Source organism: Antedon mediterranea, chromosome 5, assembly GCF_964355755.1.
Source record: "Antedon mediterranea chromosome 5, ecAntMedi1.1, whole genome shotgun sequence".
NCBI classification, from domain to species: Eukaryota; Metazoa; Echinodermata; class Crinoidea; order Comatulida; family Antedonidae; genus Antedon; species Antedon mediterranea.
Window position 1 is genome coordinate 7,060,929 of NC_092674.1, and position 27,715 is coordinate 7,088,643.

The window sequence follows — 27,715 nt, forward strand, 5'->3', positions numbered from 1 at the left end:
TCTTGTAGTGTGAGAAGTTTTCTTAAAAATCTTTGATGCTGGACTGATAATGCCATATGTGGATTTACAGTACCAGAGAATCTGGTGTGATTTGGATATAGGTCCGTAGTTTACAAACTGATAATGCCATATGTGGATTTACAGTACCAGAGAATCGGGTGTGATTTGGATATAGGTCCGTAGTTTACAAACTGATAATGCCATATGTGGATTTACAGTACCAGAGAATCTGGTGTGATTTGGATATAGGTCCGTAGTTTACAAACTGTAGTCTACTGTAAGTTGGTTTAGCGGAGAAAACTTCTTGATTGATAATAGTTTAAGTCGGTTTGTTGTATACACTTATTCAGATGATCTATCTCAAGTGGTTGTTGACGTTTAGATGCACGATCACCTTAAATACTGTATATATACAATATCCTGTATATAGGAGTATATCACGTAATATCTGGGTTATTAGTCACAATGTGACGCGTTATGCGTTGGCACTAGTGTGATGCACAATATCGTAACTCTTCACACTAAAAAAAAAAGGTGCAAATCTCTACCTAAAAAGGTGCAAACCGATGCAACAATAGCAGCTCCCTTTAAGGTGCACAACTGCACCTTTGACGGAAGGTGCAATTTTGAACCCTGATAAAGGGTGCTATAATGCTCCTATGGAGTTCACATTTGCACCATATAAGGTGTAATTTTCTACCCTAAAAGGTGCAAACTAAATGCAACAATAGCAGCTCCCCAAAGGAGCAAAATTCAACCTCTAAATAAAGGTGCAACTTTACACCCTAATAAAAGGTTCAATAATGCTCCTCTAAGATTCAAATTTCTGTTAAAAAGGTGCACAAATAAAAATCACTAAAATACAAAAAATATTGATTAAGCTTTGTATAATTTTATTCAACTTTAAAACATTACATTATTCAATTTAACTGCTGAATTAATGGATGGCAATTACCAGTTTCTGCACCTTAAATAGAGTGTGGCCATCTCTTCTCAAACCAACAATAGGCCTATTGTTAAAATTATCTAATGATGACATCTTTGGCAGTATTCTCTTCTTATCCCCATATATCTGAAACAGTGTTCTTGATGTCTGGTTCACCTTTTCCGAACATTTTCACCTGATTATGTACTTTCCTAAAAAGCATGAAATAGGAAGGGAAACTATTAAAAATAATATTATCATTAATACAACATCATACAATACATTATTGACATTGTTCTGATTTTTAAAGTCAAATTACCTTGACCACATGCTTCACATACTTTAAAGTATGTTCCTCTCCCTTTCCTCAGCTCGTAGTATAGTAGGCCCTATATACTAGAGTATTACAGTACATGTGGTCACATTTCTTTCTCCTTTTCTGAACATCTTTATATTGCTGCTGATTAGAGCAGAGGTGCTCTTTCATGTTTTAAACTTATTTTATCCCTCCATGACATCATGTAGATTGTAGGCTGTAACTATAATTAAAAATAATGATAATGTGTATAAGAATTTAATATAGGCCTAATAATACCCAGCTACTGTAATAACTAATATTAATAACTAGGCCCCTGGCCTGCCTAGCTAGGCCTATTATTAATTATAGGCCTAGCCGGCTAGCTAGGCCTAGGACTGCTTTTAATTAAGTTTAAGGTCTAGGCCTACCTAGCTAGTATTAGTAACCTAGGCTAGGCATAGCTAGCCTATATTATGCCTAACCTACTAGCTAGACCCAGGTAAGTAGGCTAGGCCTGGTCTAGGACTAGCCCCCGCCCGAAAGGCTACGGTAGGCTAAGTAGGCCTCTAGACTGCCTACTTTAGGCTTAACCTAGCCTAGGCTTAGGCCTAATAGAGGCCGCCTAGATAGGCTAGGTAGGAGGCCTCTAGCTTGCCATATTTATTTATTTAGCTATCATTTTTAAGTTTTAGGCCTAGCCTAGGCTTATAGGCCTATACAATAATTAATCTAATAAAAACAACCAAACTACATGCCTATAAAGCTTCGTTACTTACTTTTAACAGCTATCCCCTACACTGGAGAGGTGTGGGAGCTAGTAGGCTTAGTTTAATTTTATAGCCTGATTTTTTGGGCGCAAACTCCTCAATTCAAACTGCATGTTTAACAACCGCACGCGCTTAAAATTATTGTTCAATTCCTGTTTCAAATAAATTTAGAACAGATGCCTACATTATGATATTAGATATTCTAATAATATTGTTGAATATGAAAGAAAAGTTTACTTATTCTAGACTTAAGCAAACCAGAGTAAATAACCTCTGAAATTCAATATTTTAACAATTGTTTACAGACATCTTGCGTGCGCATACGGTACGAAAATTGTACAAAAATTGTACAAAAAGGTGCTATTATGCACCTTTTAACTGATGTTAAACCTTATAGGGTGCCCAGTTGAACCTTTCAATTTATCATGTTAAAGGTATTAAACTTTAATTTTCAGTTACAAGCCAGCGACTTTCTAATGTTCCGTAAAAAAAAAGATTTGTTCGAATTCCGATAGCTGTCCCCACAAACCTATCTATATTATTATTAATCTTTCTTATTTTTGTTTTAACTTACCACAATAATGTCATTCTAAAAAAATTGTCCTTATCATCACCTTTTAAGCTTTTAGAAGCCCTAAGTTAAACATATCAAGAAGCGTTCATTAATCTAATAGGTCTTATTTGTCACACAGTCACCATGGCCTACTTGGGCCTTTGCGGTGCAGTTCTGCACCTTTTTATACTTGTCTGCATTTTTCGATATAAAAGGTGCAAAATTAAACCTTTTATGAACTCTGCACCATTTTATGAGAAAAAGGCGCAAATTAGCACCTTTTTATAGGTTTGCACCTTTTATTGCACCTTTAGTTTTAAGTGTGTAATTGGTCTGTCCGGTTGGTTGGTTCCCTTTTAATTGGTTACGGTAAGTTGGTTGGTCAGTGGGTCTGTTTTGAGGTTGAAAAATCGGGTATGTGTCATGCTATTGCAACAAGCTAGAGATGTATAAATAAAAATCTAAAATATGTTATGTTATGTGAGAAACAAGTAGCAATAGAAAATAACACAATATAGCAAAGCATAAATAAGCCTAAACACTAAATAAATATGAAGTTGAAGTAATTTCGTTATTGTAATTATTGTTTTTGTTTTCATTTATTTCAACTTTACCTCACCCATGCAGGCCCAGATCAAATCATGGTTCTTTACTGTGTTTGTACATACAACTACACATATAATTTTAGCAATGAACATAATTACATACAATTTAATAAGTGGTTTTGAATTCGTCGTATGTCTGCATACTTATGGTTCCATTCAAATGTACCTTTATGACATATGACTGCTTTTGATAGCAGGTTGACTGCATCAGCACTCCCCGTAGAGTTCGCAGATCAGATCAAGTTCATAATAAAATCTCTCTTTTATCAACTCTTTAAGAACCTATACAAAAAGAGTTTGAGTTTAAGCAAAGCACTCGAATTGTTCGGTAAATCCCTAGGCGCTGTCGATGTATTTGCTTAGCGGTTATTTGGTCACTAAACCCCGTGTATACACCGTATTTCTTCAGGGAATTGCTCCTTCATGCCCCTTAACGATTGTTTACCCATCAGATGGGGCGTGTTGCTCTATCGGATTGGTTTTCAAAGCTAATTTGTAATAAAAACATAGTTCCGATTTTAGATTGATAAATAAGTCGAGTGTAATTTTCTATTACCAATATATTTTCAATATTTTCGTATTGTCCCCAACACATTTTGCGGTTTAAATACAGTTATTCACTAACGGAGATAATGATTTAATATTAAATTTAACCAAAAATCCATTGTCTGACAGACTATTTGACTTTTCTTTGTTTTAATTACTGTTTAGGCCTAGTTAATAATTTTTTATCCGCTTTTGGTCAAATTGAATAACTTATTAATTGTGCTTCATTAAAATGGAAAATTCAACAAACTAATTGAACAAACGGACAATGAACTGTATATCTTTAATAAATAGCCTATTATATATTTCTATATTGGTAATTATTTTCCTTTTAGGCCTATACAATGGAAAATATTTCTCAAATGTGAAGTGTCCCGGTACCTCTTGAACTGCCGGTAAAGTTTTTCACGGTACGAGTGGGTATTATCCCTGGACAGGTCAAAGATAATATTCATTGTCAGCCTAATCTAAACTATTTTCACTAACGCCCGTTCAGTTAATTTCCAGAAAAAAAATATATACAATGTACTAATTTCAGGAAAAGATTGCCAATTTGATTAATTTGTTGTAGAATGCGGTTGACCAACAATTACACCAATTCATTGATATTAAACCCCACCAATTGTCGTAATTAGGTCCCGGATCCACTTAACCGAAATATGAGTAGGCACTGCACTAATTATACCCAATTAACCTTTGAAGAGGACGCTCTAACACCGTCATTACATTTTATAATTGTCGAATCATCATTTACAATTGTTTTTTTCAATAATTGTTTTGTTCAATTAGTTTTTAAAATTATGAATAACAAGAATATTAGGAAGAGGCATGTGCTTCGTTTAGGACCGTAGCGGGTGTTTTTATTCCATGACGTTGCATAGTCAAATTGAGACATTTATTTTTATACCTTCTCATGAACAAAAATTAAAATTATTAAAAATGATATAAATACAATGTTAACATTATAGTAAATTCTTGACATTGTGAATAATTTAGCCGAATTAATAATAATATATTGATAAAAACCTCGAAATTTCAAAAGATAAAAGGTTAATATATATATTTTGAATAAAATGTTTTGGTTTAATAAACTAAACACTTTGTTTTGACTTTGTAATTAGCAAGAATAGAATTTACGTCATTTGTAAAAGTACTGTGCAACTTTAGTACGCTCCAGTAATTCCTATCTTGTCGGGATGCACAACTCGCAATTTGATTGGCCATTGTGTTAGCTCCGCCTTCCATCGTCACTAACAGCAACGAGAATAAGTATAAAGTTTTGGTGATATTATTACTATCAAGTAGTGTCAAGTTTTCCATTGCATCGTGAAGGTGTGTAGAAAGTTGATCTAGTCAAAATACAACCCGTTTTATTATTGCAGTTTGATAACTCTTGCAAAAGGATATATTCTTGCTTATTTTTAAACCGTGGTTTATTGTATTTTGGATCTAAGGTTTTTCTTCTTGATTGTACACTTGTCCTGAGATGGTTCAGTGCGGGAGTATGTCTGGCTTAACTTCAAATCAGTACGGAGGTCTTCTCCATACAGCAACGATTGAAACGTGCAATCTCCTGAACTTTGTTGATATGGCTTCAAGTAACATCAAACTTGCTTTAGATCGACCAATCAAATCAAAACGCAAAGTGAATCATCGTAAGTACTTGCAGAAACAAATAAAACGATGTGCGCAACTATCTAACAATTTTCAAACTCTTAGTGAGAGAAAAGACTCTTCAAAATGTGAACCCGAACAGCCAGCATCAAAGATTGTTAAGAAAACTTTTCACAGACGAGATACAACGCAAGCTGGCTTACAGAACAAATCTCTTTCGGATTTATTTGATGTGAGACAAGTCAAGAAAGCAATCGACGGACGTCAGAAAAAGTTGGCAAACATTTCAAAGGTTCCTCTCAGAGAAAGAAAACTACCATCATCGTTTTTCACTGAGCCCGCTCAGCAAGAATTACAGCAACCGTTTCCAATGGATCAGATTAATCATCGAAATCTTCCAGATTTAGGAATCAGTGAAGGATTAGATTGGTTAGATAATCCTACCGATTTAAGTGAGATTATCGGAAACTGGGAAGATGAGCTTCCACAGACGGATGCCAATTCAATTGGAGATTCCTGCAGCAGTGTAAGTGTGGCCTCACCTGCTTCTTCTGAACAATTCCTCGATGATATGTCGTGGCCTAACATGTATCAGGATTCAACGCCAAACTTTACACGACCTCAGTATTTTGAGGAGTTTAGACATTTGCGGGAAGAGCAAGAAATGACTGTAATTTCTCCAACTGTTCCAATCATCAATCAACCATCGCATACGTCATACCTGCAATGCGCAGAAGGAATAATCCCTCATATTATTGACACTATAGATGATATTTGCAATTCTTTTAATAGTCCTTCTGTTCAGCAACAGAATATGTACTCTGTGACCAACAACGGAACTCTTCCAGGTTTTCCGCAAGCCTTTGCAAATAAATTCCAACCAGAATGGTACCACGAACAATCATCGAACTCTTATGCTGTTCTATAGTTAGCAGATAAATACAAAATTATTATATTAATAATTATTATAACATTTTCAATTTATATAATAGTCTTTCTCTTCATTAGCAAAGTATGTCAGCAACAACGGAACTCTTCTAGGGTTTCCGCAAGCTTTTGCAAACAAATTCCAGCCGGAATGGTAAAACTATAAATCTTCAAACTCTTATTATTTTCTTCAGTTATCAGCATATAACTACATACTTTTTTACGTCTTATAATGACATTTCTAATATTTCATTTTTATGTTTATCTTTAACCTTCTGATAACCGTGATGTTGATTTTCAATCATGATTAGAAAATGTTATCTAAATTTGTATTTAAAATTCATTCTAATCTTACTTTCTTGCAATCAAAGTAGACGCAATTTATATTTATAAGTAATTATTCTATGTACTGTAATTGAATTAATTGACAACAATACCTGTTGTAGAACTATTACAAAGTCAACAAAGCATAGTATAAATCCAGTGGAAGTAATTTAAATTCAACGAATTTATATTCTTTTCATAATTTGACCTTTGTTTGAGCCCATAACAAAAGTGCAAGATTAACATGTTTAAATTCATAAACACTATAGGTAAAATTTAGAAAGATATCTTAGTCGCATTCCACTAACTCTCTTTTTTGCAATTACTGCCATTCGCGCTAAGAGAGGCAAAATAGGTTGGACTAATTTGATGAATCACATCGTCGTCGTTTATGATTGGTCAATTTACTTTGCGCGCACGTCTTTGCTTTGCGTCCAATCTTTTTAGAAAACTTATACTGTTTTTGACTAGGCTAATTATCAAACAATTAACCGATATTTATTATATAACACTGGAATTAGTTTCCATCTGTTAATATACCTTGATGATAATTCTTTTAATAAGAATTTGAATTTTATATTTGTTTCTTGATTTATTGATTTAAAGTATAAAGAAAGGAAACAAAACAAATCATTTTATGTTGTATATATTTTATATAAGATATTATAACAGCTGCTGGCGGCTATCATGTATTACAATTGTTATATAATAAACAGCATTTTAATGTGTAACTTTCTGTCCTTTTTTATCTTTTTAATGTTGATGTTTGTGATGAAAATGGTTTTATGGTAGGACCTTAAAACAATAAAGGTCTGTTTATACGGACGATAACGATCGATGATTCCCGCAGAAAACAAATGAAATCGAAACAGTTTTCATCCTAGAACTATAGAATAACCCTTTATGATGTCTTGGTGAAAATATTACAATTTAAAATCTAATTAAATGACGTCATGATCAAGAATATCGTTTTTGTCACGATTTATTGTCAAATAATTTTAACGACAATTTTAAATGGAGTGATGAGTATTTGAACAGAAAGAGTTTGGAATTTTGTGGTGTGTATGAAAGTTGTTTTTTCGGAAAATAAAGTTTGTTTATAGGCAATAAGCAACCTTTAAGTAATTCTCTTTCAGTTATTTTAGCGACTTTTTATAGATGAGTTTTTATTGAATAGACACAAAAATGTTTTAAGTATCAATTTTGTCGAATAGTAAACGTTAATTAAGCTCAAAGCTTTGGTTCCCAATTAGAAAAAAATCATGCAACGTAAAATACTATTTTATCAATTTTGCATGCAACCTCATCATTGTTGCGACGTAACGTAAAGCAGAAAACGGTGTTGAATACACGCATACGATACCGTTCTTTCGTCGTCTGTTCCCACCCACAAGGTTATATTCTTTGGAACTTTGCGTCGACACAGTGTGTCTAACGTCCTTGCGTTGCGTCCTAGTGGGAACCAAGCTTTAACGTTCGAATTATGCCGTTAACTAAATAAGAAAACTGGAAAACATTAATCAAATTCCCCAATCGAATACATGTAAACAAATAACGATTTATTCCGTACGTTTAAAGTGTTAATAATCTCACACTTAATTGCATCCTTTTTTGGTTTTATTTGTATTTTCTCTTAATATCCGAAGGTTGAAATCAAAACAAGAAATGAGACATGACACCTCAAGACATGAAAACCGCTAAATCTTTTTTTTTTAACCGTTAAACCATCTGAACACGAACCAATCTGTCTAACTTGTTTGTTTCTAAACGTTTAGAGGTCATGCCATATTGAATTAGACAGTTTTAAAGAAGATTTTACCTGAGCTAATATTGACTAAAACGTGATCCCAAGAGCCAATGTGTACACACGAATGAGTTTATATTACCTTTAAGATTTATCTAGTTCAAATATTACTTCTTCTTTGGACAGTTAATTGGTACAATGGATCAGGTGTATGTTAAATAGATAGATAATACAGAAGTACGTTATTTAATGTCATCTTTAAAGATGTATCCCCCCCCCCCCATAAAAAAGACATGAACAATTAATAAAATCAGACATTAAATAGGCAATTTTGCAGTTTAAATAAAGTTATTCACTTCTGTACAAAAAAATTCACTCCTAAAAAGATAAAAGAAACGGTTAATTTTGACCAACAACTATTGTCTGACAGACAGTTTTTTTGCTTTAAATTACATATCTTTAGGTAAATCTTCTTTTTTTCGATCCAGTTTTTGGTCAAAGTGAAAAACTATTACGTGACATCAACAAAATTGGTGTGGTGTGGGGGAGGGGGGGGGGGTGGATAAGTATACTCATCTCGATAGATTTTCTCTATCCCCACTTGGATGTCGCTTGAGCCGGTTTTCTTAAAATCAACAGATTTCACAATTTAGCCCTGACCAAAATTCCCATGATATCGAAACTTCCACGATTTAGTTGAGTTAATGTTACGACACTGGCTATGGTGTATTGTGCCCAAGTTTGGCCCTTCTACACCCCTCCCGACCACCCGCCGCCTCACATGCCTCCTCTTCGCCCATTGTTTCGCACATTATTATCACAGAGTAATACCTCGTCGTAAATCGAATTTGAACTCTTGTGCAAAAATATGCCAAAGCTTAAGATGTCAGCATTTTTATAACTTTTTTATTCACAGGTACAACAATAAAATCCTAAACCCATCATCGTTGCCAAGGATTATCTCTAATTGCAATATCTTGTGGTAGAACGATTTAAAATGTGAATAGTGCCTGTATTTTAACAAAACCCCTTCAAATGATGGCTTAACGAGTACCAGTAAATAAAGCCACTAAACCACCCATAATAGAATAATTTCATGAAGGCGTTAATACCAAAATTGCACCTTATTAAAGACATTGACCTCTGTACAATACATCTTATATTCTATCTATTGAATAGGAGATTCTGGTATTGTTCTAGGCCTAAACTATTATTATATACCCCTTCATAGGACGATTGTTGACTGTTTTCTGCCGGGGGAAACTGGAAACAAGGTGTATTGTTTTCTACTTTTATTCTTTCTCATGATTTTTTAAAAAACCAGCTGAAGGTAATCTCTTAATCTAAAATTATTGGGAGGTTGCTGGGTTACTAAGTGTCATTTTTTGTGCGTGTATTAAGTGGTATTAAATAATATAACGATATTTTATTCTTAACATTTATAGATAGAGATAGTTTTGTAAAATGTTGTCCGTTTTTAGATTTGATTGTGGTAGGTGACATTGATTGATGGATGGACCGATTGATTGATGGATTGATTACATAAAAAAAAAACAATAGCAACGAAATTAATTCGTAATGAATTGATTGATATTACTCGCATTCGCGAACATCATAACTCCATGCCGTACGATTTCATCAACGTACTGAAGGACGCTCGCGTACAAACGGTATGAATTCATCAACATTATAACGCGCGCGTATAAACTGTATGACTGTCTCAACGTTGAAAGGCGCACGTACAATCCATGTGACTTAACCACGCGCGTTAAAAGGCGCACGTACGTAAAAACTTATGGCTTCATCAATGTTAAAACGCGCGCGTACACATGTTTCCACCACACAGGTGTAATGTTTGACGGTATAGAGTTGACCTTAGAAATGTCAGTGTGCAGAAACACCAGTATGATTTCAATGAGTTTGCATGAAAATTACAATGTTATTATTATCTGTAGGCCTATTATAATAATAAAGCATAGTTGTTTAAACTGTGTTTAAAAATATCTATATGTTTGTGATTGATTAGTCATTTGGTTGACTTCTTGATCGTATTATGTTTGTTTTCGATTTGTACTCCAACCGTATGTACACACCCATAAAATGTATTTGTTATCTGATCCATCATTCTGCTTTTATTGAACTGGGAAATTGAATGGAGTTTGTTTAGATTGGATTGAGACCCATCATCCAAATATATGAATTGCCTTCAGAAACCACTGTTAACTATGAGACGAAAAACAATTGTTTTTTTTTAAATATATAATTAATAGAAGTGATGGTATGTCGTTCGTTGATTGGGCTATTATTTCATGATAACTGTTTAGAAAATAACAAGCGCAAGTACGGTGGCCGACTGGTTAAGGCGTTGAACTTAAGTTCCAATGGACGTATGTCCGCATGCGTACTAATATTTTAACCCCATTGTTTTTTTTATATTTTTACTTGTTTACGGAATGTGTTCCCTAATCGAAAGCAAGCGCAAGTACGGTGGCCGAGTGGTTAAGGCGTTGGACTTAAGTTCCAATGGACGTATGTCCGCATTGGTTCGAACCCCATCCGTACTAATATTTTAAAACCATTGTTTTTCCTATTTTTTATTGTTTACGGAATGTGTGTGTCAGTCGACAATAAGCCGAAGTACGGTGGCCGAGTGGTTAAGGCGTTGGACTTAAGTTCCAATGGACGTATGTCCGCATGGGTTCGAACCCCATCCGTACTAATATTTTAATACAATTGTTTTTCCTATTTTTTATTTTTTACAAATCGTATTTGTCAGTCAACTTCAAGGGAAAGTACGGTGGCCGAGTGGTTAAGGCGTTGGACTTAAGTTCCAATGGACGTATGTCCGCATGGGTTCGAACCCCATCCGTACTAATATTTTAACACAATTGTTTTTCCTATTTTTAATTTTTTACAAATCGTATTTGTCAGTCAACTTCAAGCGAAAGTACGGTGGCCGAGTTGTTAAGGCGTTGGACTTAAGTTCCAATGGACGTATGTCCGCATGGGTTCGAACCCCATCCGTACTAATATTTTAACCCCATTGTTTTTTTTTATATTTTTTACTTGTTTACGAAATGTGTTCCCTAATCGAAAGCAAGCGCAAGTACGGTGGCTGACTGGTTAAGGCGTTGGACTTAAGTTCCAATGGACGTATGTCCGCATTGGTTCGAACCCCATCCGTACTAATATTTTAAAACCATTGTTTTTCCTATTTTTTATTGTTTACGGAATGTGCTTGTCAGTCGACAATAAGCCGAAGTACGGTGGCCGAGTGGTTAAGGCGTTGGACTTAAGTTCCAATGGACGTATGACCGCATGGGATCGAACCCCATCCGTACTAATATTTTAACCCCATTGTTTTTCCTATTTTTTATTGTTTACGTAATGTGTTTGTCAGTCGACAATAAGCCGAAGTACGGTGGCCGAGTGGTTAAGGCGTTGGACTTAAGTTCCAATGGACGTATGTCCGCATGGGGTCGAACCCCATCCGTACTAATATTTTAACCCCATTGTTTTTCCTATTTTTTATTGTTTACGGAATGTGTTTGTCAGTCGACAATAAGACGAAGTACGGTGGCCGAGTGGTTTAGGCGTTGTACTTAAGTTCCAATGGACGTATGTCCGCATGGGTTTGAACCCCATCCGTACTAATATTTTAACCCCATTGTTTTTCCTATTTTTTATTGTTTACGGAATGTGTTTGTCAGTCGACAATAAGCCGAAGTACGGTGGCCGAGTGGTTAAGGCGTTGGACTTAAGTTCCAATGGACGTATGTCCGCATGGGTTCGAACCCCATCCGTACTAATATTTTAACCCCATTGTTTTTCCTATTTTTTATTGTTTACGGAATGTGTTTGTCAGTCGACAATAAGCCGAAGTACGGTGGCCGAGTGGTTAAGGCCTTGGACTTAAGTTCCAATGGACGTATGTCCGCATGGGTTCGAACCCATCCGTACTAATAATCTAACACAATGGTTTTTCCTATTTTTAATTTTTTACAAATCGTATTTGTCAGTCAACTTCAAGGGAAAGTATGGTGGCCGAGTGGTTAAGGCGTTGGACTTAAGTTCCAATGGACGTATGTCCGCATGGGTTCGAACCCCATCCGTACTAATATTTTAACCCCATTGTTTTTCCTATTTTTTATTGTTTACGGAATGTGTTTGTCAGTCGACAATAAGCCGAAGTACGGTGGCCGAGTGGTTAAGGCGTTGGACTTAAGTTCCAATGGACGTATGTCCGCATGGGTTCGAACCCCATCCGTACTAATATTTTAATACAATTGTTTTTCCTATTTTTTATTTTTTTACAAATCGTATTTGTCAGTCAACTTCAAGGGAAAGTACGGTGGCCGAGTGGTTAAGGCGTTGGACTTAAGTTCCAATGGACGTATGTCCGCATGGGTTCGAACCCCATCCGTACTAATATTTTAACACAATTGTTTTTCCTATTTTTAATTTTTTACAAATCGTATTTGTCAGTCAACTTCAAGCGAAAGTACGGTGGCCGAGTTGTTAAGGCGTTGGACTTAAGTTCCAATGGACGTATGTCCGCATGGGTTCGAACCCCATCCGTACTAATATTTTAACCCCATTGTTTTTTTTTATATTTTTTACTTGTTTACGAAATGTGTTCCCTAATCGAAAGCAAGCGCAAGTACGGTGGCTGACTGGTTAAGGCGTTGGACGTAAGTTCCAATGGACGTATGTCCGCATTGGTTCGAACCCCATCCGTACTAATATTTTAAAACCATTGTTTTTCCTATTTTTTATTGTTTACGGAATGTGCTTGTCAGTCGACAATAAGCCGAAGTACGGTGGCCGAGTGGTTAAGGCGTTGGACTTAAGTTCCAATGGACGTATGACCGCATGGGATCGAACCCCATCCGTACTAATATTTTAACCCCATTGTTTTTCCTATTTTTTATTGTTTACGTAATGTGTTTGTCAGTCGACAATAAGCCGAAGTACGGTGGCCGAGTGGTTAAGGCGTTGGACTTAAGTTCCAATGGACGTATGTCCGCATGGGTTCGAACCCCATCCGTACTAATATTTTAACCCCATTGTTTTTCCTATTTTTTATTGTTTACGGAATGTGTTTGTCAGTCGACAATAAGACGAAGTACGGTGGCCGAGTGGTTTAGGCGTTGGACTTAAGTTCCAATGGACGTATGTCCGCATGGGTTTGAACCCCATCCGTACTAATATTTTAACCCCATTGTTTTTCCTATTTTTTATTGTTTACGGAATGTGTTTGTCAGTCGACAATAAGCCGAAGTACGGTGGCCGAGTGGTTAAGGCGTTGGACTTAAGTTCCAATGGACGTATGTCCGCATGGGTTCGAACCCCATCCGTACTAATATTTTAACCCCATTGTTTTTCCTATTTTTTATTGTTTACGGAATGTGTTTGTCAGTCGACAATAAGCCGAAGTACGGTGGCCGAGTGGTTAAGGCCTTGGACTTAAGTTCCAATGGACGTATGTCCGCATGGGTTCGAACCCATCCGTACTAATACTTTAACACAATGGTTTTTCCTATTTTTAATTTTTTACAAATCGTATTTGTCAGTCAACTTCAAGGGAAAGTATGGTGGCCGAGTGGTTAAGGCGTTGGACTTAAGTTCCAATGGACGTATGTCCGCATGGGTTCGAACCCCATCCGTACTAATATTTTAACCCCATTGTTTTTCCTATTTTTTATTGTTTACGGAATGTGTTTGTCAGTTGTCAATAAGCCGAAGTACGGTGGCCGAGTGGTTAAGGCGTTGGACTTAAGTTCCAATGGACGTATGTCCGCATGGGTTCGAACCCCATCCGTACTAATATTTTAATACAATTGTTTTTCCTATTTTTTATTTTTTACAAATCGTATTTGTCAGTCAACTTCAAGGGAAAGTACGGTGGCCGAGTGGTTAAGGCGTTGGACTTAAGTTCCAATGGACGTATGTCCGCATGGGTTCGAACCCCATCCGTACTAATATTTTAACACAATTGTTTTTCCTATTTTTAATTTTTTTCAAATCGTATTTGTCAGTCAACTTCAAGCGAAAGTACGGTGGCCGAGTTGTTAAGGCGTTGGACTTAAGTTCCAATGGACGTATGTCCGCATGGGTTCGAACCCCATCCGTACTAATATTTTAACCCCATTGTTTTTTTTTATATTTTTTACTTGTTTACGAAATGTGTTCCCTAATCGAAAGCAAGCGCAAGTACGGTGGCTGACTGGTTAAGGCGTTGGACGTAAGTTCCAATGGACGTATGTCCGCATTGGTTCGAACCCCATCCGTACTAATATTTTAAAACCATTGTTTTTCCTATTTTTTATTGTTTACGGAATGTGCTTGTCAGTCGACAATAAGCCGAAGTACGGTGGCCGAGTGGTTAAGGCGTTGGACTTAAGTTCCAATGGACGTATGACCGCATGGGATCGAACCCCATCCGTACTAATATTTTAACCCCATTGTTTTTCATATTTTTTATTGTTTACGTAATGTGTTTGTCAGTCGACAATAAGCCGAAGTACGGTGGCCGAGTGGTTAAGGCGTTGGACTTAAGTTCCAATGGACGTATGACCGCATGGGATCGAACCCCATCCGTACTAATATTTTAACCCCATTGTTTTTCCTATTTTTTATTGTTTACGTAATGTGTTTGTCAGTCGACAATAAGCCGAAGTACGGTGGCCGAGTGGTTAAGGCGTTGGACTTAAGTTCCAATGGACGTATGTCCGCATGGGTTCGAACCCCATCCGTACTAATATTTTAACCCCATTGTTTTTCCTATTTTTTATTGTTTACGGAATGTGTTTGTCAGTCGACAATAAGACGAAGTACGGTGGCCGAGTGGTTTAGGCGTTGGACTTAAGTTCCAATGGACGTATGTCCGCATGGGTTTGAACCCCATCCGTACTAATATTTTAACCCCATTGTTTTTCCTATTTTTTATTGTTTACGGAATGTGTTTGTCAGTCGACAATAAGCCGAAGTACGGTGGCCGAGTGGTTAAGGCGTTGGACTTAAGTTCCAATGGACGTATGTCCGCATGGGTTCGAACCCCATCCGTACTAATATTTTAACCCCATTGTTTTTCCTATTTTTTATTGTTTACGGAATGTGTTTGTCAGTCGACAATAAGCCGAAGTACGGTGGCCGAGTGGTTAAGGCCTTGGACTTAAGTTCCAATGGACGTATGTCCGCATGGGTTCGAACCCATCCGTACTAATAATCTAACACAATGGTTTTTCCTATTTTTAATTTTTTACAAATCGTATTTGTCAGTCAACTTCAAGGGAAAGTATGGTGGCCGAGTGGTTAAGGCGTTGGACTTAAGTTCCAATGGACGTATGTCCGCATGGGTTCGAACCCCATCCGTACTAATATTTTAACCCCATTGTTTTTCCTATTTTTTATTGTTTACCGAATGTGTTTGTCAGTCGACAATAAGCCGAAGTACGGTGGCCGAGTGGTTAAGGCGTTGGACTTAAGTTCCAATGGACGTATGTCCGCATGGGTTCGAACCCCATCCGTACTAATATTTTAATACAATTGTTTTTCCTATTTTTTATTTTTTTACAAATCGTATTTGTCAGTCAACTTCAAGGGAAAGTACGGTGGCCGAGTGGTTAAGGCGTTGGACTTAAGTTCCAATGGACGTATGTCCGCATGGGTTCGAACCCCATCCGTACTAATATTTTAACACAATTGTTTTTCCTATTTTTAATTTTTTACAAATCGTATTTGTCAGTCAACTTCAAGCGAAAGTACGGTGGCCGAGTTGTTAAGGCGTTGGACTTAAGTTCCAATGGACGTATGTCCGCATGGGTTCGAACCCCATCCGTACTAATATTTTAACCCCATTGTTTTTTTTTATATTTTTTACTTGTTTACGAAATGTGTTCCCTAATCGAAAGCAAGCGCAAGTACGGTGGCTGACTGGTTAAGGCGTTGGACGTAAGTTCCAATGGACGTATGTCCGCATTGGTTCGAACCCCATCCGTACTAATATTTTAAAACCATTGTTTTTCCTATTTTTTATTGTTTACGGAATGTGCTTGTCAGTCGACAATAAGCCGAAGTACGGTGGCCGAGTGGTTAAGGCGTTGGACTTAAGTTCCAATGGACGTATGACCGCATGGGATCGAACCCCATCCGTACTAATATTTTAACCCCATTGTTTTTCCTATTTTTTATTGTTTACGTAATGTGTTTGTCAGTCGACAATAAGCCGAAGTACGGTGGCCGAGTGGTTAAGGCGTTGGACTTAAGTTCCAATGGACGTATGTCCGCATGGGTTCGAACCCCATCCGTACTAATATTTTAACCCCATTGTTTTTCCTATTTTTTATTGTTTACGGAATGTGTTTGTCAGTCGACAATAAGACGAAGTACGGTGGCCGAGTGGTTTAGGCGTTGGACTTAAGTTCCAATGGACGTATGTCCGCATGGGTTTGAACCCCATCCGTACTAATATTTTAACCCCATTGTTTTTCCTATTTTTTATTGTTTACGGAATGTGTTTGTCAGTCGACAATAAGCCGAAGTACGGTGGCCGAGTGGTTAAGGCGTTGGACTTAAGTTCCAATGGACGTATGTCCGCATGGGTTCGAACCCCATCCGTACTAATATTTTAACCCCATTGTTTTTCCTATTTTTTATTGTTTACGGAATGTGTTTGTCAGTCGACAATAAGCCGAAGTACGGTGGCCGAGTGGTTAAGGCCTTGGACTTAAGTTCCAATGGACGTATGTCCGCATGGGTTCGAACCCATCCGTACTAATACTTTAACACAATGGTTTTTCCTATTTTTAATTTTTTACAAATCGTATTTGTCAGTCAACTTCAAGGGAAAGTATGGTGGCCGAGTGGTTAAGGCGTTGGACTTAAGTTCCAATGGACGTATGTCCGCATGGGTTCGAACCCCATCCGTACTAATATTTTAACCCCATTGTTTTTCCTATTTTTTATTGTTTACGGAATGTGTTTGTCAGTCGACAATAAGCCGAAGTACGGTGGCCGAGTGGTTAAGGCGTTGGACTTAAGTTCCAATGGACGTATGTCCGCATGGGTTCGAACCCCATCCGTACTAATATTTTAATACAATTGTTTTTCCTATTTTTTATTTTTTACAAATCGTATTTGTCAGTCAACTTCAAGGGAAAGTACGGTGGCCGAGTGGTTAAGGCGTTGGACTTAAGTTCCAATGGACGTATGTCCGCATGGGTTCGAACCCCATCCATACTAATATTTTAACACAATTGTTTTTCCTATTTTTAATTTTTTTCAAATCGTATTTGTCAGTCAACTTCAAGCGAAAGTACGGTGGCCGAGTTGTTAAGGCGTTGGACTTAAGTTCCAATGGACGTATGTCCGCATGGGTTCGAACCCCATCCGTACTAATATTTTAACCCCATTGTTTTTTTTTATATTTTTTACTTGTTTACAAAATGTGTTCCCTAATCGAAAGCAAGCGCAAGTACGGTGGCTGACTGGTTAAGGCGTTGGACGTAAGTTCCAATGGACGTATGTCCGCATTGGTTCGAACCCCATCCGTACTAATATTTTAAAACCATTGTTTTTCCTATTTTTTATTGTTTACGGAATGTGCTTGTCAGTCGACAATAAGCCGAAGTACGGTGGCCGAGTGGTTAAGGCGTTGGACTTAAGTTCCAATGGACGTATGACCGCATGGGATCGAACCCCATCCGTACTAATATTTTAACCCCATTGTTTTTCCTATTTTTTATTGTTTACGTAATGTGTTTGTCAGTCGACAATAAGACGAAGTACGGTGGCCGAGTGGTTTAGGCCTTGGACTTAAGTTCCAATGGACGTATGTCCGCATGGGTTCGAACCCATCCGTACTAATAATCTAACACAATGGTTTTTCCTATTTTTAATTTTTTACAAATCGTATTTGTCAGTCAACTTCAAGGGAAAGTATGGTGGCCGAGTGGTTAAGGCGTTGGACTTAAGTTCCAATGGACGTATGTCCGCATGGGTTCGAACCCCATCCGTACTAATATTTTAACCCCATTGTTTTTCCTATTTTTTATTGTTTACCGAATGTGTTTGTCAGTCGACAATAAGCCGAAGTACGGTGGCCGAGTGGTTAAGGCGTTGGACTTAAGTTCCAATGGACGTATGTCCGCATGGGTTCGAACCCCATCCGTACTAATATTTTAATACAATTGTTTTTCCTATTTTTTATTTTTTTACAAATCGTATTTGTCAGTCAACTTCAAGGGAAAGTACGGTGGCCGAGTGGTTAAGGCGTTGGACTTAAGTTCCAATGGACGTATGTCCGCATGGGTTCGAACCCCATCCGTACTAATATTTTAACACAATTGTTTTTCCTATTTTTAATTTTTTACAAATCGTATTTGTCAGTCAACTTCAAGCGAAAGTACGGTGGCCGAGTTGTTAAGGCGTTGGACTTAAGTTCCAATGGACGTATGTCCGCATGGGTTCGAACCCCATCCGTACTAATATTTTAACCCCATTGTTTTTTTTTATATTTTTTACTTGTTTACGAAATGTGTTCCCTAATCGAAAGCAAGCGCAAGTACGGTGGCTGACTGGTTAAGGCGTTGGACGTAAGTTCCAATGGACGTATGTCCGCATTGGTTCGAACCCCATCCGTACTAATATTTTAAAACCATTGTTTTTCCTATTTTTTATTGTTTACGGAATGTGCTTGTCAGTCGACAATAAGCCGAAGTACGGTGGCCGAGTGGTTAAGGCGTTGGACTTAAGTTCCAATGGACGTATGACCGCATGGGATCGAACCCCATCCGTACTAATATTTTAACCCCATTGTTTTTCCTATTTTTTATTGTTTACGTAATGTGTTTGTCAGTCGACAATAAGCCGAAGTACGGTGGCCGAGTGGTTAAGGCGTTGGACTTAAGTTCCAATGGACGTATGTCCGCATGGGTTCGAACCCCATCCGTACTAATATTTTAACCCCATTGTTTTTCCTATTTTTTATTGTTTACGGAATGTGTTTGTCAGTCGACAATAAGACGAAGTACGGTGGCCGAGTGGTTTAGGCGTTGGACTTAAGTTCCAATGGACGTATGTCCGCATGGGTTTGAACCCCATCCGTACTAATATTTTAACCCCATTGTTTTTCCTATTTTTTATTGTTTACGGAATGTGTTTGTCAGTCGACAATAAGCCGAAGTACGGTGGCCGAGTGGTTAAGGCGTTGGACTTAAGTTCCAATGGACGTATGTCCGCATGGGTTCGAACCCCATCCGTACTAATATTTTAACCCCATTGTTTTTCCTATTTTTTATTGTTTACGGAATGTGTTTGTCAGTCGACAATAAGCCGAAGTACGGTGGCCGAGTGGTTAAGGCCTTGGACTTAAGTTCCAATGGACGTATGTCCGCATGGGTTCGAACCCATCCGTACTAATACTTTAACACAATGGTTTTTCCTATTTTTAATTTTTTACAAATCGTATTTGTCAGTCAACTTCAAGGGAAAGTATGGTGGCCGAGTGGTTAAGGCGTTGGACTTAAGTTCCAATGGACGTATGTCCGCATGGGTTCGAACCCCATCCGTACTAATATTTTAACCCCATTGTTTTTCCTATTTTTTATTGTTTACGGAATGTGTTTGTCAGTCGACAATAAGCCGAAGTACGGTGGCCGAGTGGTTAAGGCGTTGGACTTAAGTTCCAATGGACGTATGTCCGCATGGGTTCGAACCCCATCCGTACTAATATTTTAATACAATTGTTTTTCCTATTTTTTATTTTTTACAAATCGTATTTGTCAGTCAACTTCAAGGGAAAGTACGGTGGCCGAGTGGTTAAGGCGTTGGACTTAAGTTCCAATGGACGTATGTCCGCATGGGTTCGAACCCCATCCATACTAATATTTTAACACAATTGTTTTTCCTATTTTTAATTTTTTTCAAATCGTATTTGTCAGTCAACTTCAAGCGAAAGTACGGTGGCCGAGTTGTTAAGGCGTTGGACTTAAGTTCCAATGGACGTATGTCCGCATGGGTTCGAACCCCATCCGTACTAATATTTTAACCCCATTGTTTTTTTTTATATTTTTTACTTGTTTACAAAATGTGTTCCCTAATCGAAAGCAAGCGCAAGTACGGTGGCTGACTGGTTAAGGCGTTGGACGTAAGTTCCAATGGACGTATGTCCGCATTGGTTCGAACCCCATCCGTACTAATATTTTAAAACCATTGTTTTTCCTATTTTTTATTGTTTACGGAATGTGCTTGTCAGTCGACAATAAGCCGAAGTACGGTGGCCGAGTGGTTAAGGCGTTGGACTTAAGTTCCAATGGACGTATGACCGCATGGGATCGAACCCCATCCGTACTAATATTTTAACCCCATTGTTTTTCCTATTTTTTATTGTTTACGTAATGTGTTTGTCAGTCGACAATAAGCCGAAGTACGGTGGCCGAGTGGTTAAGGCGTTGGACTTAAGTTCCAATGGACGTATGTCCGCATGGGTTCGAACCCCATCCGTACTAATATTTTAACCCCATTGTTTTTTTTTATATTTTTTACTTGTTTACGAAATGTGTTCCCTAATCGAAAGCAAGCGCAAGTACGGTGGCTGACTGGTTAAGGCGTTGGACGTAAGTTCCAATGGACGTATGTCCGCATTGGTTCGAACCCCATCCGTACTAATATTTTAAAACCATTGTTTTTCCTATTTTTTATTGTTTACGGAATGTGCTTGTCAGTCGACAATAAGCCGAAGTACGGTGGCCGAGTGGTTAAGGCGTTGGACTTAAGTTCCAATGGACGTATGACCGCATGGGATCGAACCCCATCCGTACTAATATTTTAACCCCATTGTTTTTCCTATTTTTTATTGTTTACGTAATGTGTTTGTCAGTCGACAATAAGCCGAAGTACGGTGGCCGAGTGGTTAAGGCGTTGGACTTAAGTTCCAATGGACGTATGTCCGCATGGGTTCGAACCCCATCCGTACTAATATTTTAACCCCATTGTTTTTCCTATTTTTTATTGTTTACGGAATGTGTTTGTCAGTCGACAATAAGACGAAGTACGGTGGCCGAGTGGTTTAGGCGTTGGACTTAAGTTCCAATGGACGTATGTCCGCATGGGTTTGAACCCCATCCGTACTAATATTTTAACCCCATTGTTTTTCCTATTTTTTATTGTTTACGGAATGTGTTTGTCAGTCGACAATAAGCCGAAGTACGGTGGCCGAGTGGTTAAGGCGTTGGACTTAAGTTCCAATGGACGTATGTCCGCATGGGTTCGAACCCCATCCGTACTAATATTTTAACCCCATTGTTTTTCCTATTTTTTATTGTTTACGGAATGTGTTTGTCAGTCGACAATAAGCCGAAGTACGGTGGCCGAGTGGTTAAGGCCTTGGACTTAAGTTCCAATGGACGTATGTCCGCATGGGTTCGAACCCATCCGTACTAATACTTTAACACAATGGTTTTTCCTATTTTTAATTTTTTACAAATCGTATTTGTCAGTCAACTTCAAGGGAAAGTATGGTGGCCGAGTGGTTAAGGCGTTGGACTTAAGTTCCAATGGACGTATGTCCGCATGGGTTCGAACCCCATCCGTACTAATATTTTAACCCCATTGTTTTTCCTATTTTTTATTGTTTACGGAATGTGTTTGTCAGTCGATAATAAGCCGAAGTACGGTGGCCGAGTGGTTAAGGCGTTGGACTTAAGTTCCAATGGACGTATGTCCGCATGGGTTCGAACCCCATCCGTACTAATATTTTAATACAATTGTTTTTCCTATTTTTTATTTTTTACAAATCGTATTTGTCAGTCAACTTCAAGGGAAAGTACGGTGGCCGAGTGGTTAAGGCGTTGGACTTAAGTTCCAATGGACGTATGTCCGCATGGGTTCGAACCCCATCCGTACTAATATTTTAACACAATTGTTTTTCCTATTTTTAATTTTTTTCAAATCGTATTTGTCAGTCAACTTCAAGCGAAAGTACGGTGGCCGAGTTGTTAAGGCGTTGGACTTAAGTTCCAATGGACGTATGTCCGCATGGGTTCGAACCCCATCCGTACTAATATTTTAACCCCATTGTTTTTTTTTATATTTTTTACTTGTTTACGAAATGTGTTCCCTAATCGAAAGCAAGCGCAAGTACGGTGGCTGACTGGTTAAGGCGTTGGACGTAAGTTCCAATGGACGTATGTCCGCATTGGTTCGAACCCCATCCGTACTAATATTTTAAAACCATTGTTTTTCCTATTTTTTATTGTTTACGGAATGTGCTTGTCAGTCGACAATAAGCCGAAGTACGGTGGCCGAGTGGTTAAGGCGTTGGACTTAAGTTCCAATGGACGTATGACCGCATGGGATCGAACCCCATCCGTACTAATATTTTAACCCCATTGTTTTTCCTATTTTTTATTGTTTACGTAATGTGTTTGTCAGTCGACAATAAGCCGAAGTACGGTGGCCGAGTGGTTAAGGCGTTGGACTTAAGTTCCAATGGACGTATGTCCGCATGGGTTCGAACCCCATCCGTACTAATATTTTAACCCCATTGTTTTTCCTATTTTTTATTGTTTACGGAATGTGTTTGTCAGTCGACAATAAGACGAAGTACGGTGGCCGAGTGGTTTAGGCGTTGGACTTAAGTTCCAATGGACGTATGTCCGCATGGGTTTGAACCCCATCCGTACTAATATTTTAACCCCATTGTTTTTCCTATTTTTTATTGTTTACGGAATGTGTTTGTCAGTCGACAATAAGCCGAAGTACGGTGGCCGAGTGGTTAAGGCGTTGGACTTAAGTTCCAATGGACGTATGTCCGCATGGGTTCGAACCCCATCCGTACTAATATTTTAACCCCATTGTTTTTCCTATTTTTTATTGTTTACGGAATGTGTTTGTCAGTCGACAATAAGCCGAAGTACGGTGGCCGAGTGGTTAAGGCCTTGGACTTAAGTTCCAATGGACGTATGTCCGCATGGGTTCGAACCCATCCGTACTAATACTTTAACACAATGGTTTTTCCTATTTTTAATTTTTTACAAATCGTATTTGTCAGTCAACTTCAAGGGAAAGTATGGTGGCCGAGTGGTTAAGGCGTTGGACTTAAGTTCCAATGGACGTATGTCCGCATGGGTTCGAACCCCATCCGTACTAATATTTTAACCCCATTGTTTTTCCTATTTTTTATTGTTTACGGAATGTGTTTGTCAGTCGACAATAAGCCGAAGTACGGTGGCCGAGTGGTTAAGGCGTTGGACTTAAGTTCCAATGGACGTATGTCCGCATGGGTTCGAACCCCATCCGTACTAATATTTTAATACAATTGTTTTTCCTATTTTTTATTTTTTACAAATCGTATTTGTCAGTCAACTTCAAGGGAAAGTACGGTGGCCGAGTGGTTAAGGCGTTGGACTTAAGTTCCAATGGACGTATGTCCGCATGGGTTCGAACCCCATCCATACTAATATTTTAACACAATTGTTTTTCCTATTTTTAATTTTTTTCAAATCGTATTTGTCAGTCAACTTCAAGCGAAAGTACGGTGGCCGAGTTGTTAAGGCGTTGGACTTAAGTTCCAATGGACGTATGTCCGCATGGGTTCGAACCCCATCCGTACTAATATTTTAACCCCATTGTTTTTTTTTATATTTTTTACTTGTTTACAAAATGTGTTCCCTAATCGAAAGCAAGCGCAAGTACGGTGGCTGACTGGTTAAGGCGTTGGACGTAAGTTCCAATGGACGTATGTCCGCATTGGTTCGAACCCCATCCGTACTAATATTTTAAAACCATTGTTTTTCCTATTTTTTATTGTTTACGGAATGTGCTTGTCAGTCGACAATAAGCCGAAGTACGGTGGCCGAGTGGTTAAGGCGTTGGACTTAAGTTCCAATGGACGTATGACCGCATGGGATCGAACCCCATCCGTACTAATATTTTAACCCCATTGTTTTTCCTATTTTTTATTGTTTACGTAATGTGTTTGTCAGTCGACAATAAGACGAAGTACGGTGGCCGAGTGGTTTAGGCCTTGGACTTAAGTTCCAATGGACGTATGTCCGCATGGGTTCGAACCCATCCGTACTAATAATCTAACACAATGGTTTTTCCTATTTTTAATTTTTTACAAATCGTATTTGTCAGTCAACTTCAAGGGAAAGTATGGTGGCCGAGTGGTTAAGGCGTTGGACTTAAGTTCCAATGGACGTATGTCCGCATGGGTTCGAACCCCATCCGTACTAATATTTTAACCCCATTGTTTTTCCTATTTTTTATTGTTTACCGAATGTGTTTGTCAGTCGACAATAAGCCGAAGTACGGTGGCCGAGTGGTTAAGGCGTTGGACTTAAGTTCCAATGGACGTATGTCCGCATGGGTTCGAACCCCATCCGTACTAATATTTTAATACAATTGTTTTTCCTATTTTTTATTTTTTTACAAATCGTATTTGTCAGTCAACTTCAAGGGAAAGTACGGTGGCCGAGTGGTTAAGGCGTTGGACTTAAGTTCCAATGGACGTATGTCCGCATGGGTTCGAACCCCATCCGTACTAATATTTTAACACAATTGTTTTTCCTATTTTTAATTTTTTACAAATCGTATTTGTCAGTCAACTTCAAGCGAAAGTACGGTGGCCGAGTTGTTAAGGCGTTGGACTTAAGTTCCAATGGACGTATGTCCGCATGGGTTCGAACCCCATCCGTACTAATATTTTAACCCCATTGTTTTTTTTTATATTTTTTACTTGTTTACGAAATGTGTTCCCTAATCGAAAGCAAGCGCAAGTACGGTGGCTGACTGGTTAAGGCGTTGGACGTAAGTTCCAATGGACGTATGTCCGCATTGGTTCGAACCCCATCCGTACTAATATTTTAAAACCATTGTTTTTCCTATTTTTTATTGTTTACGGAATGTGCTTGTCAGTCGACAATAAGCCGAAGTACGGTGGCCGAGTGGTTAAGGCGTTGGACTTAAGTTCCAATGGACGTATGACCGCATGGGATCGAACCCCATCCGTACTAATATTTTAACCCCATTGTTTTTCCTATTTTTTATTGTTTACGTAATGTGTTTGTCAGTCGACAATAAGCCGAAGTACGGTGGCCGAGTGGTTAAGGCGTTGGACTTAAGTTCCAATGGACGTATGTCCGCATGGGTTCGAACCCCATCCGTACTAATATTTTAACCCCATTGTTTTTCCTATTTTTTATTGTTTACGGAATGTGTTTGTCAGTCGACAATAAGACGAAGTACGGTGGCCGAGTGGTTTAGGCGTTGGACTTAAGTTCCAATGGACGTATGTCCGCATGGGTTTGAACCCCATCCGTACTAATATTTTAACCCCATTGTTTTTCCTATTTTTTATTGTTTACGGAATGTGTTTGTCAGTCGACAATAAGCCGAAGTACGGTGGCCGAGTGGTTAAGGCGTTGGACTTAAGTTCCAATGGACGTATGTCCGCATGGGTTCGAACCCCATCCGTACTAATATTTTAACCCCATTGTTTTTCCTATTTTTTATTGTTTACGGAATGTGTTTGTCAGTCGACAATAAGCCGAAGTACGGTGGCCGAGTGGTTAAGGCCTTGGACTTAAGTTCCAATGGACGTATGTCCGCATGGGTTCGAACCCATCCGTACTAATACTTTAACACAATGGTTTTTCCTATTTTTAATTTTTTACAAATCGTATTTGTCAGTCAACTTCAAGGGAAAGTATGGTGGCCGAGTGGTTAAGGCGTTGGACTTAAGTTCCAATGGACGTATGTCCGCATGGGTTCGAACCCCATCCGTACTAATATTTTAACCCCATTGTTTTTCCTATTTTTTATTGTTTACGGAATGTGTTTGTCAGTCGACAATAAGCCGAAGTACGGTGGCCGAGTGGTTAAGGCGTTGGACTTAAGTTCCAATGGACGTATGTCCGCATGGGTTCGAACCCCATCCGTACTAATATTTTAATACAATTGTTTTTCCTATTTTTTATTTTTTACAAATCGTATTTGTCAGTCAACTTCAAGGGAAAGTACGGTGGCCGAGTGGTTAAGGCGTTGGACTTAAGTTCCAATGGACGTATGTCCGCATGGGTTCGAACCCCATCCATACTAATATTTTAACACAATTGTTTTTCCTATTTTTAATTTTTTTCAAATCGTATTTGTCAGTCAACTTCAAGCGAAAGTACGGTGGCCGAGTTGTTAAGGCGTTGGACTTAAGTTCCAATGGACGTATGTCCGCATGGGTTCGAACCCCATCCGTACTAATATTTTAACCCCATTGTTTTTTTTTATATTTTTTACTTGTTTACAAAATGTGTTCCCTAATCGAAAGCAAGCGCAAGTACGGTGGCTGACTGGTTAAGGCGTTGGACGTAAGTTCCAATGGACGTATGTCCGCATTGGTTCGAACCCCATCCGTACTAATATTTTAAAACCATTGTTTTTCCTATTTTTTATTGTTTACGGAATGTGCTTGTCAGTCGACAATAAGCCGAAGTACGGTGGCCGAGTGGTTAAGGCGTTGGACTTAAGTTCCAATGGACGTATGACCGCATGGGATCGAACCCCATCCGTACTAATATTTTAACCCCATTGTTTTTCCTATTTTTTATTGTTTACGTAATGTGTTTGTCAGTCGACAATAAGCCGAAGTACGGTGGCCGAGTGGTTAAGGCGTTGGACTTAAGTTCCAATGGACGTATGTCCGCATGGGTTCGAACCCCATCCGTACTAATATTTTAACCCCATTGTTTTTTTTTATATTTTTTACTTGTTTACGAAATGTGTTCCCTAATCGAAAGCAAGCGCAAGTACGGTGGCTGACTGGTTAAGGCGTTGGACGTAAGTTCCAATGGACGTATGTCCGCATTGGTTCGAACCCCATCCGTACTAATATTTTAAAACCATTGTTTTTCCTATTTTTTATTGTTTACGGAATGTGCTTGTCAGTCGACAATAAGCCGAAGTACGGTGGCCGAGTGGTTAAGGCGTTGGACTTAAGTTCCAATGGACGTATGACCGCATGGGATCGAACCCCATCCGTACTAATATTTTAACCCCATTGTTTTTCCTATTTTTTATTGTTTACGTAATGTGTTTGTCAGTCGACAATAAGCCGAAGTACGGTGGCCGAGTGGTTAAGGCGTTGGACTTAAGTTCCAATGGACGTATGTCCGCATGGGTTCGAACCCCATCCGTACTAATATTTTAACCCCATTGTTTTTCCTATTTTTTATTGTTTACGGAATGTGTTTGTCAGTCGACAATAAGACGAAGTACGGTGGCCGAGTGGTTTAGGCGTTGGACTTAAGTTCCAATGGACGTATGTCCGCATGGGTTTGAACCCCATCCGTACTAATATTTTAACCCCATTGTTTTTCCTATTTTTTATTGTTTACGGAATGTGTTTGTCAGTCGAC

The 27,715-nt window shown here is 38.4% G+C and overlaps 1 protein-coding gene, 1 long non-coding RNA gene and 50 other non-coding genes across 52 annotated transcripts; 51 read left to right on the plus strand and 1 right to left on the minus strand.

Moving 5' to 3' along the window:
- Nucleotides 1-673: 673 nt before the first annotated feature.
- Nucleotides 674-2,068, minus strand: LOC140049629 (uncharacterized). The gene is made up of 3 exons (XR_011845322.1): nt 2,000-2,068; nt 1,245-1,464; nt 674-1,137 (listed from the first exon to the last, which is right to left on the minus strand). It is a non-coding gene; the product is annotated as an uncharacterized lncRNA (long non-coding RNA).
- A 2,950-nt stretch (nt 2,069-5,018) lies between these two features.
- On the plus strand, nt 5,019-7,225 carry LOC140049033 (uncharacterized). Its single transcript, XM_072093845.1, has one exon. The coding sequence runs from the start codon at nt 5,181-5,183 to the stop codon at nt 6,234-6,236; it is 1,056 nt and encodes a 351-aa protein (XP_071949946.1). The 5' UTR covers nt 5,019-5,180; the 3' UTR covers nt 6,237-7,225.
- Nucleotides 7,226-10,939: 3,714 nt separating this feature from the next.
- Trnal-uaa (transfer RNA leucine (anticodon UAA)) lies at nt 10,940-11,022 on the plus strand. The gene has a single exon. It is a non-coding gene; the product is annotated as a tRNA-Leu (tRNA).
- A 72-nt stretch (nt 11,023-11,094) lies between these two features.
- On the plus strand, nt 11,095-11,177 carry Trnal-uaa (transfer RNA leucine (anticodon UAA)). The gene has a single exon. It is a non-coding gene; the product is annotated as a tRNA-Leu (tRNA).
- An 851-nt stretch (nt 11,178-12,028) lies between these two features.
- Nucleotides 12,029-12,111, plus strand: Trnal-uaa (transfer RNA leucine (anticodon UAA)). Its single transcript has one exon. It is a non-coding gene; the product is annotated as a tRNA-Leu (tRNA).
- A 226-nt stretch (nt 12,112-12,337) lies between these two features.
- Trnal-uaa (transfer RNA leucine (anticodon UAA)) lies at nt 12,338-12,420 on the plus strand. The gene has a single exon. It is a non-coding gene; the product is annotated as a tRNA-Leu (tRNA).
- Nucleotides 12,421-12,492: 72 nt separating this feature from the next.
- Trnal-uaa (transfer RNA leucine (anticodon UAA)) lies at nt 12,493-12,575 on the plus strand. The gene has a single exon. It is a non-coding gene; the product is annotated as a tRNA-Leu (tRNA).
- Nucleotides 12,576-12,648: 73 nt separating this feature from the next.
- On the plus strand, nt 12,649-12,731 carry Trnal-uaa (transfer RNA leucine (anticodon UAA)). The gene has a single exon. It is a non-coding gene; the product is annotated as a tRNA-Leu (tRNA).
- Nucleotides 12,732-13,272: 541 nt separating this feature from the next.
- On the plus strand, nt 13,273-13,355 carry Trnal-uaa (transfer RNA leucine (anticodon UAA)). The gene has a single exon. It is a non-coding gene; the product is annotated as a tRNA-Leu (tRNA).
- Nucleotides 13,356-13,582: 227 nt separating this feature from the next.
- Nucleotides 13,583-13,665, plus strand: Trnal-uaa (transfer RNA leucine (anticodon UAA)). Its single transcript has one exon. It is a non-coding gene; the product is annotated as a tRNA-Leu (tRNA).
- Nucleotides 13,666-13,891: 226 nt separating this feature from the next.
- On the plus strand, nt 13,892-13,974 carry Trnal-uaa (transfer RNA leucine (anticodon UAA)). The gene has a single exon. It is a non-coding gene; the product is annotated as a tRNA-Leu (tRNA).
- Nucleotides 13,975-14,046: 72 nt separating this feature from the next.
- Trnal-uaa (transfer RNA leucine (anticodon UAA)) lies at nt 14,047-14,129 on the plus strand. Its single transcript has one exon. It is a non-coding gene; the product is annotated as a tRNA-Leu (tRNA).
- A 72-nt stretch (nt 14,130-14,201) lies between these two features.
- On the plus strand, nt 14,202-14,284 carry Trnal-uaa (transfer RNA leucine (anticodon UAA)). Its single transcript has one exon. It is a non-coding gene; the product is annotated as a tRNA-Leu (tRNA).
- Nucleotides 14,285-14,980: 696 nt separating this feature from the next.
- On the plus strand, nt 14,981-15,063 carry Trnal-uaa (transfer RNA leucine (anticodon UAA)). Its single transcript has one exon. It is a non-coding gene; the product is annotated as a tRNA-Leu (tRNA).
- A 227-nt stretch (nt 15,064-15,290) lies between these two features.
- Trnal-uaa (transfer RNA leucine (anticodon UAA)) lies at nt 15,291-15,373 on the plus strand. The gene has a single exon. It is a non-coding gene; the product is annotated as a tRNA-Leu (tRNA).
- Nucleotides 15,374-15,599: 226 nt separating this feature from the next.
- On the plus strand, nt 15,600-15,682 carry Trnal-uaa (transfer RNA leucine (anticodon UAA)). Its single transcript has one exon. It is a non-coding gene; the product is annotated as a tRNA-Leu (tRNA).
- Nucleotides 15,683-15,754: 72 nt separating this feature from the next.
- Nucleotides 15,755-15,837, plus strand: Trnal-uaa (transfer RNA leucine (anticodon UAA)). The gene has a single exon. It is a non-coding gene; the product is annotated as a tRNA-Leu (tRNA).
- Nucleotides 15,838-15,910: 73 nt separating this feature from the next.
- On the plus strand, nt 15,911-15,993 carry Trnal-uaa (transfer RNA leucine (anticodon UAA)). The gene has a single exon. It is a non-coding gene; the product is annotated as a tRNA-Leu (tRNA).
- A 541-nt stretch (nt 15,994-16,534) lies between these two features.
- On the plus strand, nt 16,535-16,617 carry Trnal-uaa (transfer RNA leucine (anticodon UAA)). The gene has a single exon. It is a non-coding gene; the product is annotated as a tRNA-Leu (tRNA).
- Nucleotides 16,618-16,844: 227 nt separating this feature from the next.
- Trnal-uaa (transfer RNA leucine (anticodon UAA)) lies at nt 16,845-16,927 on the plus strand. Its single transcript has one exon. It is a non-coding gene; the product is annotated as a tRNA-Leu (tRNA).
- Nucleotides 16,928-17,153: 226 nt separating this feature from the next.
- On the plus strand, nt 17,154-17,236 carry Trnal-uaa (transfer RNA leucine (anticodon UAA)). The gene has a single exon. It is a non-coding gene; the product is annotated as a tRNA-Leu (tRNA).
- Nucleotides 17,237-17,308: 72 nt separating this feature from the next.
- Nucleotides 17,309-17,391, plus strand: Trnal-uaa (transfer RNA leucine (anticodon UAA)). Its single transcript has one exon. It is a non-coding gene; the product is annotated as a tRNA-Leu (tRNA).
- Nucleotides 17,392-17,463: 72 nt separating this feature from the next.
- On the plus strand, nt 17,464-17,546 carry Trnal-uaa (transfer RNA leucine (anticodon UAA)). Its single transcript has one exon. It is a non-coding gene; the product is annotated as a tRNA-Leu (tRNA).
- Nucleotides 17,547-18,241: 695 nt separating this feature from the next.
- On the plus strand, nt 18,242-18,324 carry Trnal-uaa (transfer RNA leucine (anticodon UAA)). The gene has a single exon. It is a non-coding gene; the product is annotated as a tRNA-Leu (tRNA).
- A 72-nt stretch (nt 18,325-18,396) lies between these two features.
- On the plus strand, nt 18,397-18,479 carry Trnal-uaa (transfer RNA leucine (anticodon UAA)). The gene has a single exon. It is a non-coding gene; the product is annotated as a tRNA-Leu (tRNA).
- Nucleotides 18,480-18,552: 73 nt separating this feature from the next.
- On the plus strand, nt 18,553-18,635 carry Trnal-uaa (transfer RNA leucine (anticodon UAA)). The gene has a single exon. It is a non-coding gene; the product is annotated as a tRNA-Leu (tRNA).
- A 541-nt stretch (nt 18,636-19,176) lies between these two features.
- Trnal-uaa (transfer RNA leucine (anticodon UAA)) lies at nt 19,177-19,259 on the plus strand. Its single transcript has one exon. It is a non-coding gene; the product is annotated as a tRNA-Leu (tRNA).
- Nucleotides 19,260-19,486: 227 nt separating this feature from the next.
- Trnal-uaa (transfer RNA leucine (anticodon UAA)) lies at nt 19,487-19,569 on the plus strand. Its single transcript has one exon. It is a non-coding gene; the product is annotated as a tRNA-Leu (tRNA).
- Nucleotides 19,570-19,795: 226 nt separating this feature from the next.
- Trnal-uaa (transfer RNA leucine (anticodon UAA)) lies at nt 19,796-19,878 on the plus strand. Its single transcript has one exon. It is a non-coding gene; the product is annotated as a tRNA-Leu (tRNA).
- Nucleotides 19,879-19,950: 72 nt separating this feature from the next.
- Nucleotides 19,951-20,033, plus strand: Trnal-uaa (transfer RNA leucine (anticodon UAA)). The gene has a single exon. It is a non-coding gene; the product is annotated as a tRNA-Leu (tRNA).
- Nucleotides 20,034-20,105: 72 nt separating this feature from the next.
- Trnal-uaa (transfer RNA leucine (anticodon UAA)) lies at nt 20,106-20,188 on the plus strand. The gene has a single exon. It is a non-coding gene; the product is annotated as a tRNA-Leu (tRNA).
- A 541-nt stretch (nt 20,189-20,729) lies between these two features.
- On the plus strand, nt 20,730-20,812 carry Trnal-uaa (transfer RNA leucine (anticodon UAA)). Its single transcript has one exon. It is a non-coding gene; the product is annotated as a tRNA-Leu (tRNA).
- A 386-nt stretch (nt 20,813-21,198) lies between these two features.
- Trnal-uaa (transfer RNA leucine (anticodon UAA)) lies at nt 21,199-21,281 on the plus strand. The gene has a single exon. It is a non-coding gene; the product is annotated as a tRNA-Leu (tRNA).
- Nucleotides 21,282-21,508: 227 nt separating this feature from the next.
- On the plus strand, nt 21,509-21,591 carry Trnal-uaa (transfer RNA leucine (anticodon UAA)). The gene has a single exon. It is a non-coding gene; the product is annotated as a tRNA-Leu (tRNA).
- A 226-nt stretch (nt 21,592-21,817) lies between these two features.
- On the plus strand, nt 21,818-21,900 carry Trnal-uaa (transfer RNA leucine (anticodon UAA)). Its single transcript has one exon. It is a non-coding gene; the product is annotated as a tRNA-Leu (tRNA).
- A 72-nt stretch (nt 21,901-21,972) lies between these two features.
- Trnal-uaa (transfer RNA leucine (anticodon UAA)) lies at nt 21,973-22,055 on the plus strand. The gene has a single exon. It is a non-coding gene; the product is annotated as a tRNA-Leu (tRNA).
- Nucleotides 22,056-22,127: 72 nt separating this feature from the next.
- Nucleotides 22,128-22,210, plus strand: Trnal-uaa (transfer RNA leucine (anticodon UAA)). The gene has a single exon. It is a non-coding gene; the product is annotated as a tRNA-Leu (tRNA).
- Nucleotides 22,211-22,751: 541 nt separating this feature from the next.
- Trnal-uaa (transfer RNA leucine (anticodon UAA)) lies at nt 22,752-22,834 on the plus strand. The gene has a single exon. It is a non-coding gene; the product is annotated as a tRNA-Leu (tRNA).
- A 227-nt stretch (nt 22,835-23,061) lies between these two features.
- Trnal-uaa (transfer RNA leucine (anticodon UAA)) lies at nt 23,062-23,144 on the plus strand. Its single transcript has one exon. It is a non-coding gene; the product is annotated as a tRNA-Leu (tRNA).
- A 226-nt stretch (nt 23,145-23,370) lies between these two features.
- Trnal-uaa (transfer RNA leucine (anticodon UAA)) lies at nt 23,371-23,453 on the plus strand. The gene has a single exon. It is a non-coding gene; the product is annotated as a tRNA-Leu (tRNA).
- Nucleotides 23,454-23,525: 72 nt separating this feature from the next.
- Nucleotides 23,526-23,608, plus strand: Trnal-uaa (transfer RNA leucine (anticodon UAA)). Its single transcript has one exon. It is a non-coding gene; the product is annotated as a tRNA-Leu (tRNA).
- A 72-nt stretch (nt 23,609-23,680) lies between these two features.
- On the plus strand, nt 23,681-23,763 carry Trnal-uaa (transfer RNA leucine (anticodon UAA)). Its single transcript has one exon. It is a non-coding gene; the product is annotated as a tRNA-Leu (tRNA).
- Nucleotides 23,764-24,458: 695 nt separating this feature from the next.
- Nucleotides 24,459-24,541, plus strand: Trnal-uaa (transfer RNA leucine (anticodon UAA)). Its single transcript has one exon. It is a non-coding gene; the product is annotated as a tRNA-Leu (tRNA).
- Nucleotides 24,542-24,613: 72 nt separating this feature from the next.
- On the plus strand, nt 24,614-24,696 carry Trnal-uaa (transfer RNA leucine (anticodon UAA)). The gene has a single exon. It is a non-coding gene; the product is annotated as a tRNA-Leu (tRNA).
- A 73-nt stretch (nt 24,697-24,769) lies between these two features.
- On the plus strand, nt 24,770-24,852 carry Trnal-uaa (transfer RNA leucine (anticodon UAA)). The gene has a single exon. It is a non-coding gene; the product is annotated as a tRNA-Leu (tRNA).
- Nucleotides 24,853-25,393: 541 nt separating this feature from the next.
- On the plus strand, nt 25,394-25,476 carry Trnal-uaa (transfer RNA leucine (anticodon UAA)). The gene has a single exon. It is a non-coding gene; the product is annotated as a tRNA-Leu (tRNA).
- A 227-nt stretch (nt 25,477-25,703) lies between these two features.
- On the plus strand, nt 25,704-25,786 carry Trnal-uaa (transfer RNA leucine (anticodon UAA)). The gene has a single exon. It is a non-coding gene; the product is annotated as a tRNA-Leu (tRNA).
- Nucleotides 25,787-26,012: 226 nt separating this feature from the next.
- Trnal-uaa (transfer RNA leucine (anticodon UAA)) lies at nt 26,013-26,095 on the plus strand. Its single transcript has one exon. It is a non-coding gene; the product is annotated as a tRNA-Leu (tRNA).
- Nucleotides 26,096-26,167: 72 nt separating this feature from the next.
- On the plus strand, nt 26,168-26,250 carry Trnal-uaa (transfer RNA leucine (anticodon UAA)). Its single transcript has one exon. It is a non-coding gene; the product is annotated as a tRNA-Leu (tRNA).
- Nucleotides 26,251-26,322: 72 nt separating this feature from the next.
- Trnal-uaa (transfer RNA leucine (anticodon UAA)) lies at nt 26,323-26,405 on the plus strand. The gene has a single exon. It is a non-coding gene; the product is annotated as a tRNA-Leu (tRNA).
- Nucleotides 26,406-26,946: 541 nt separating this feature from the next.
- On the plus strand, nt 26,947-27,029 carry Trnal-uaa (transfer RNA leucine (anticodon UAA)). The gene has a single exon. It is a non-coding gene; the product is annotated as a tRNA-Leu (tRNA).
- Nucleotides 27,030-27,415: 386 nt separating this feature from the next.
- On the plus strand, nt 27,416-27,498 carry Trnal-uaa (transfer RNA leucine (anticodon UAA)). The gene has a single exon. It is a non-coding gene; the product is annotated as a tRNA-Leu (tRNA).
- Nucleotides 27,499-27,715: the final 217 nt, after the last annotated feature.

What these genes read in the sequence shown, in the direction of transcription:
- LOC140049033 (XM_072093845.1), top strand. Translation starts at nt 5,181, where the DNA reads ATGGTTCAGTGCGGGAGTATGTCTGGCTTAACTTCAAATCAGTACGGA.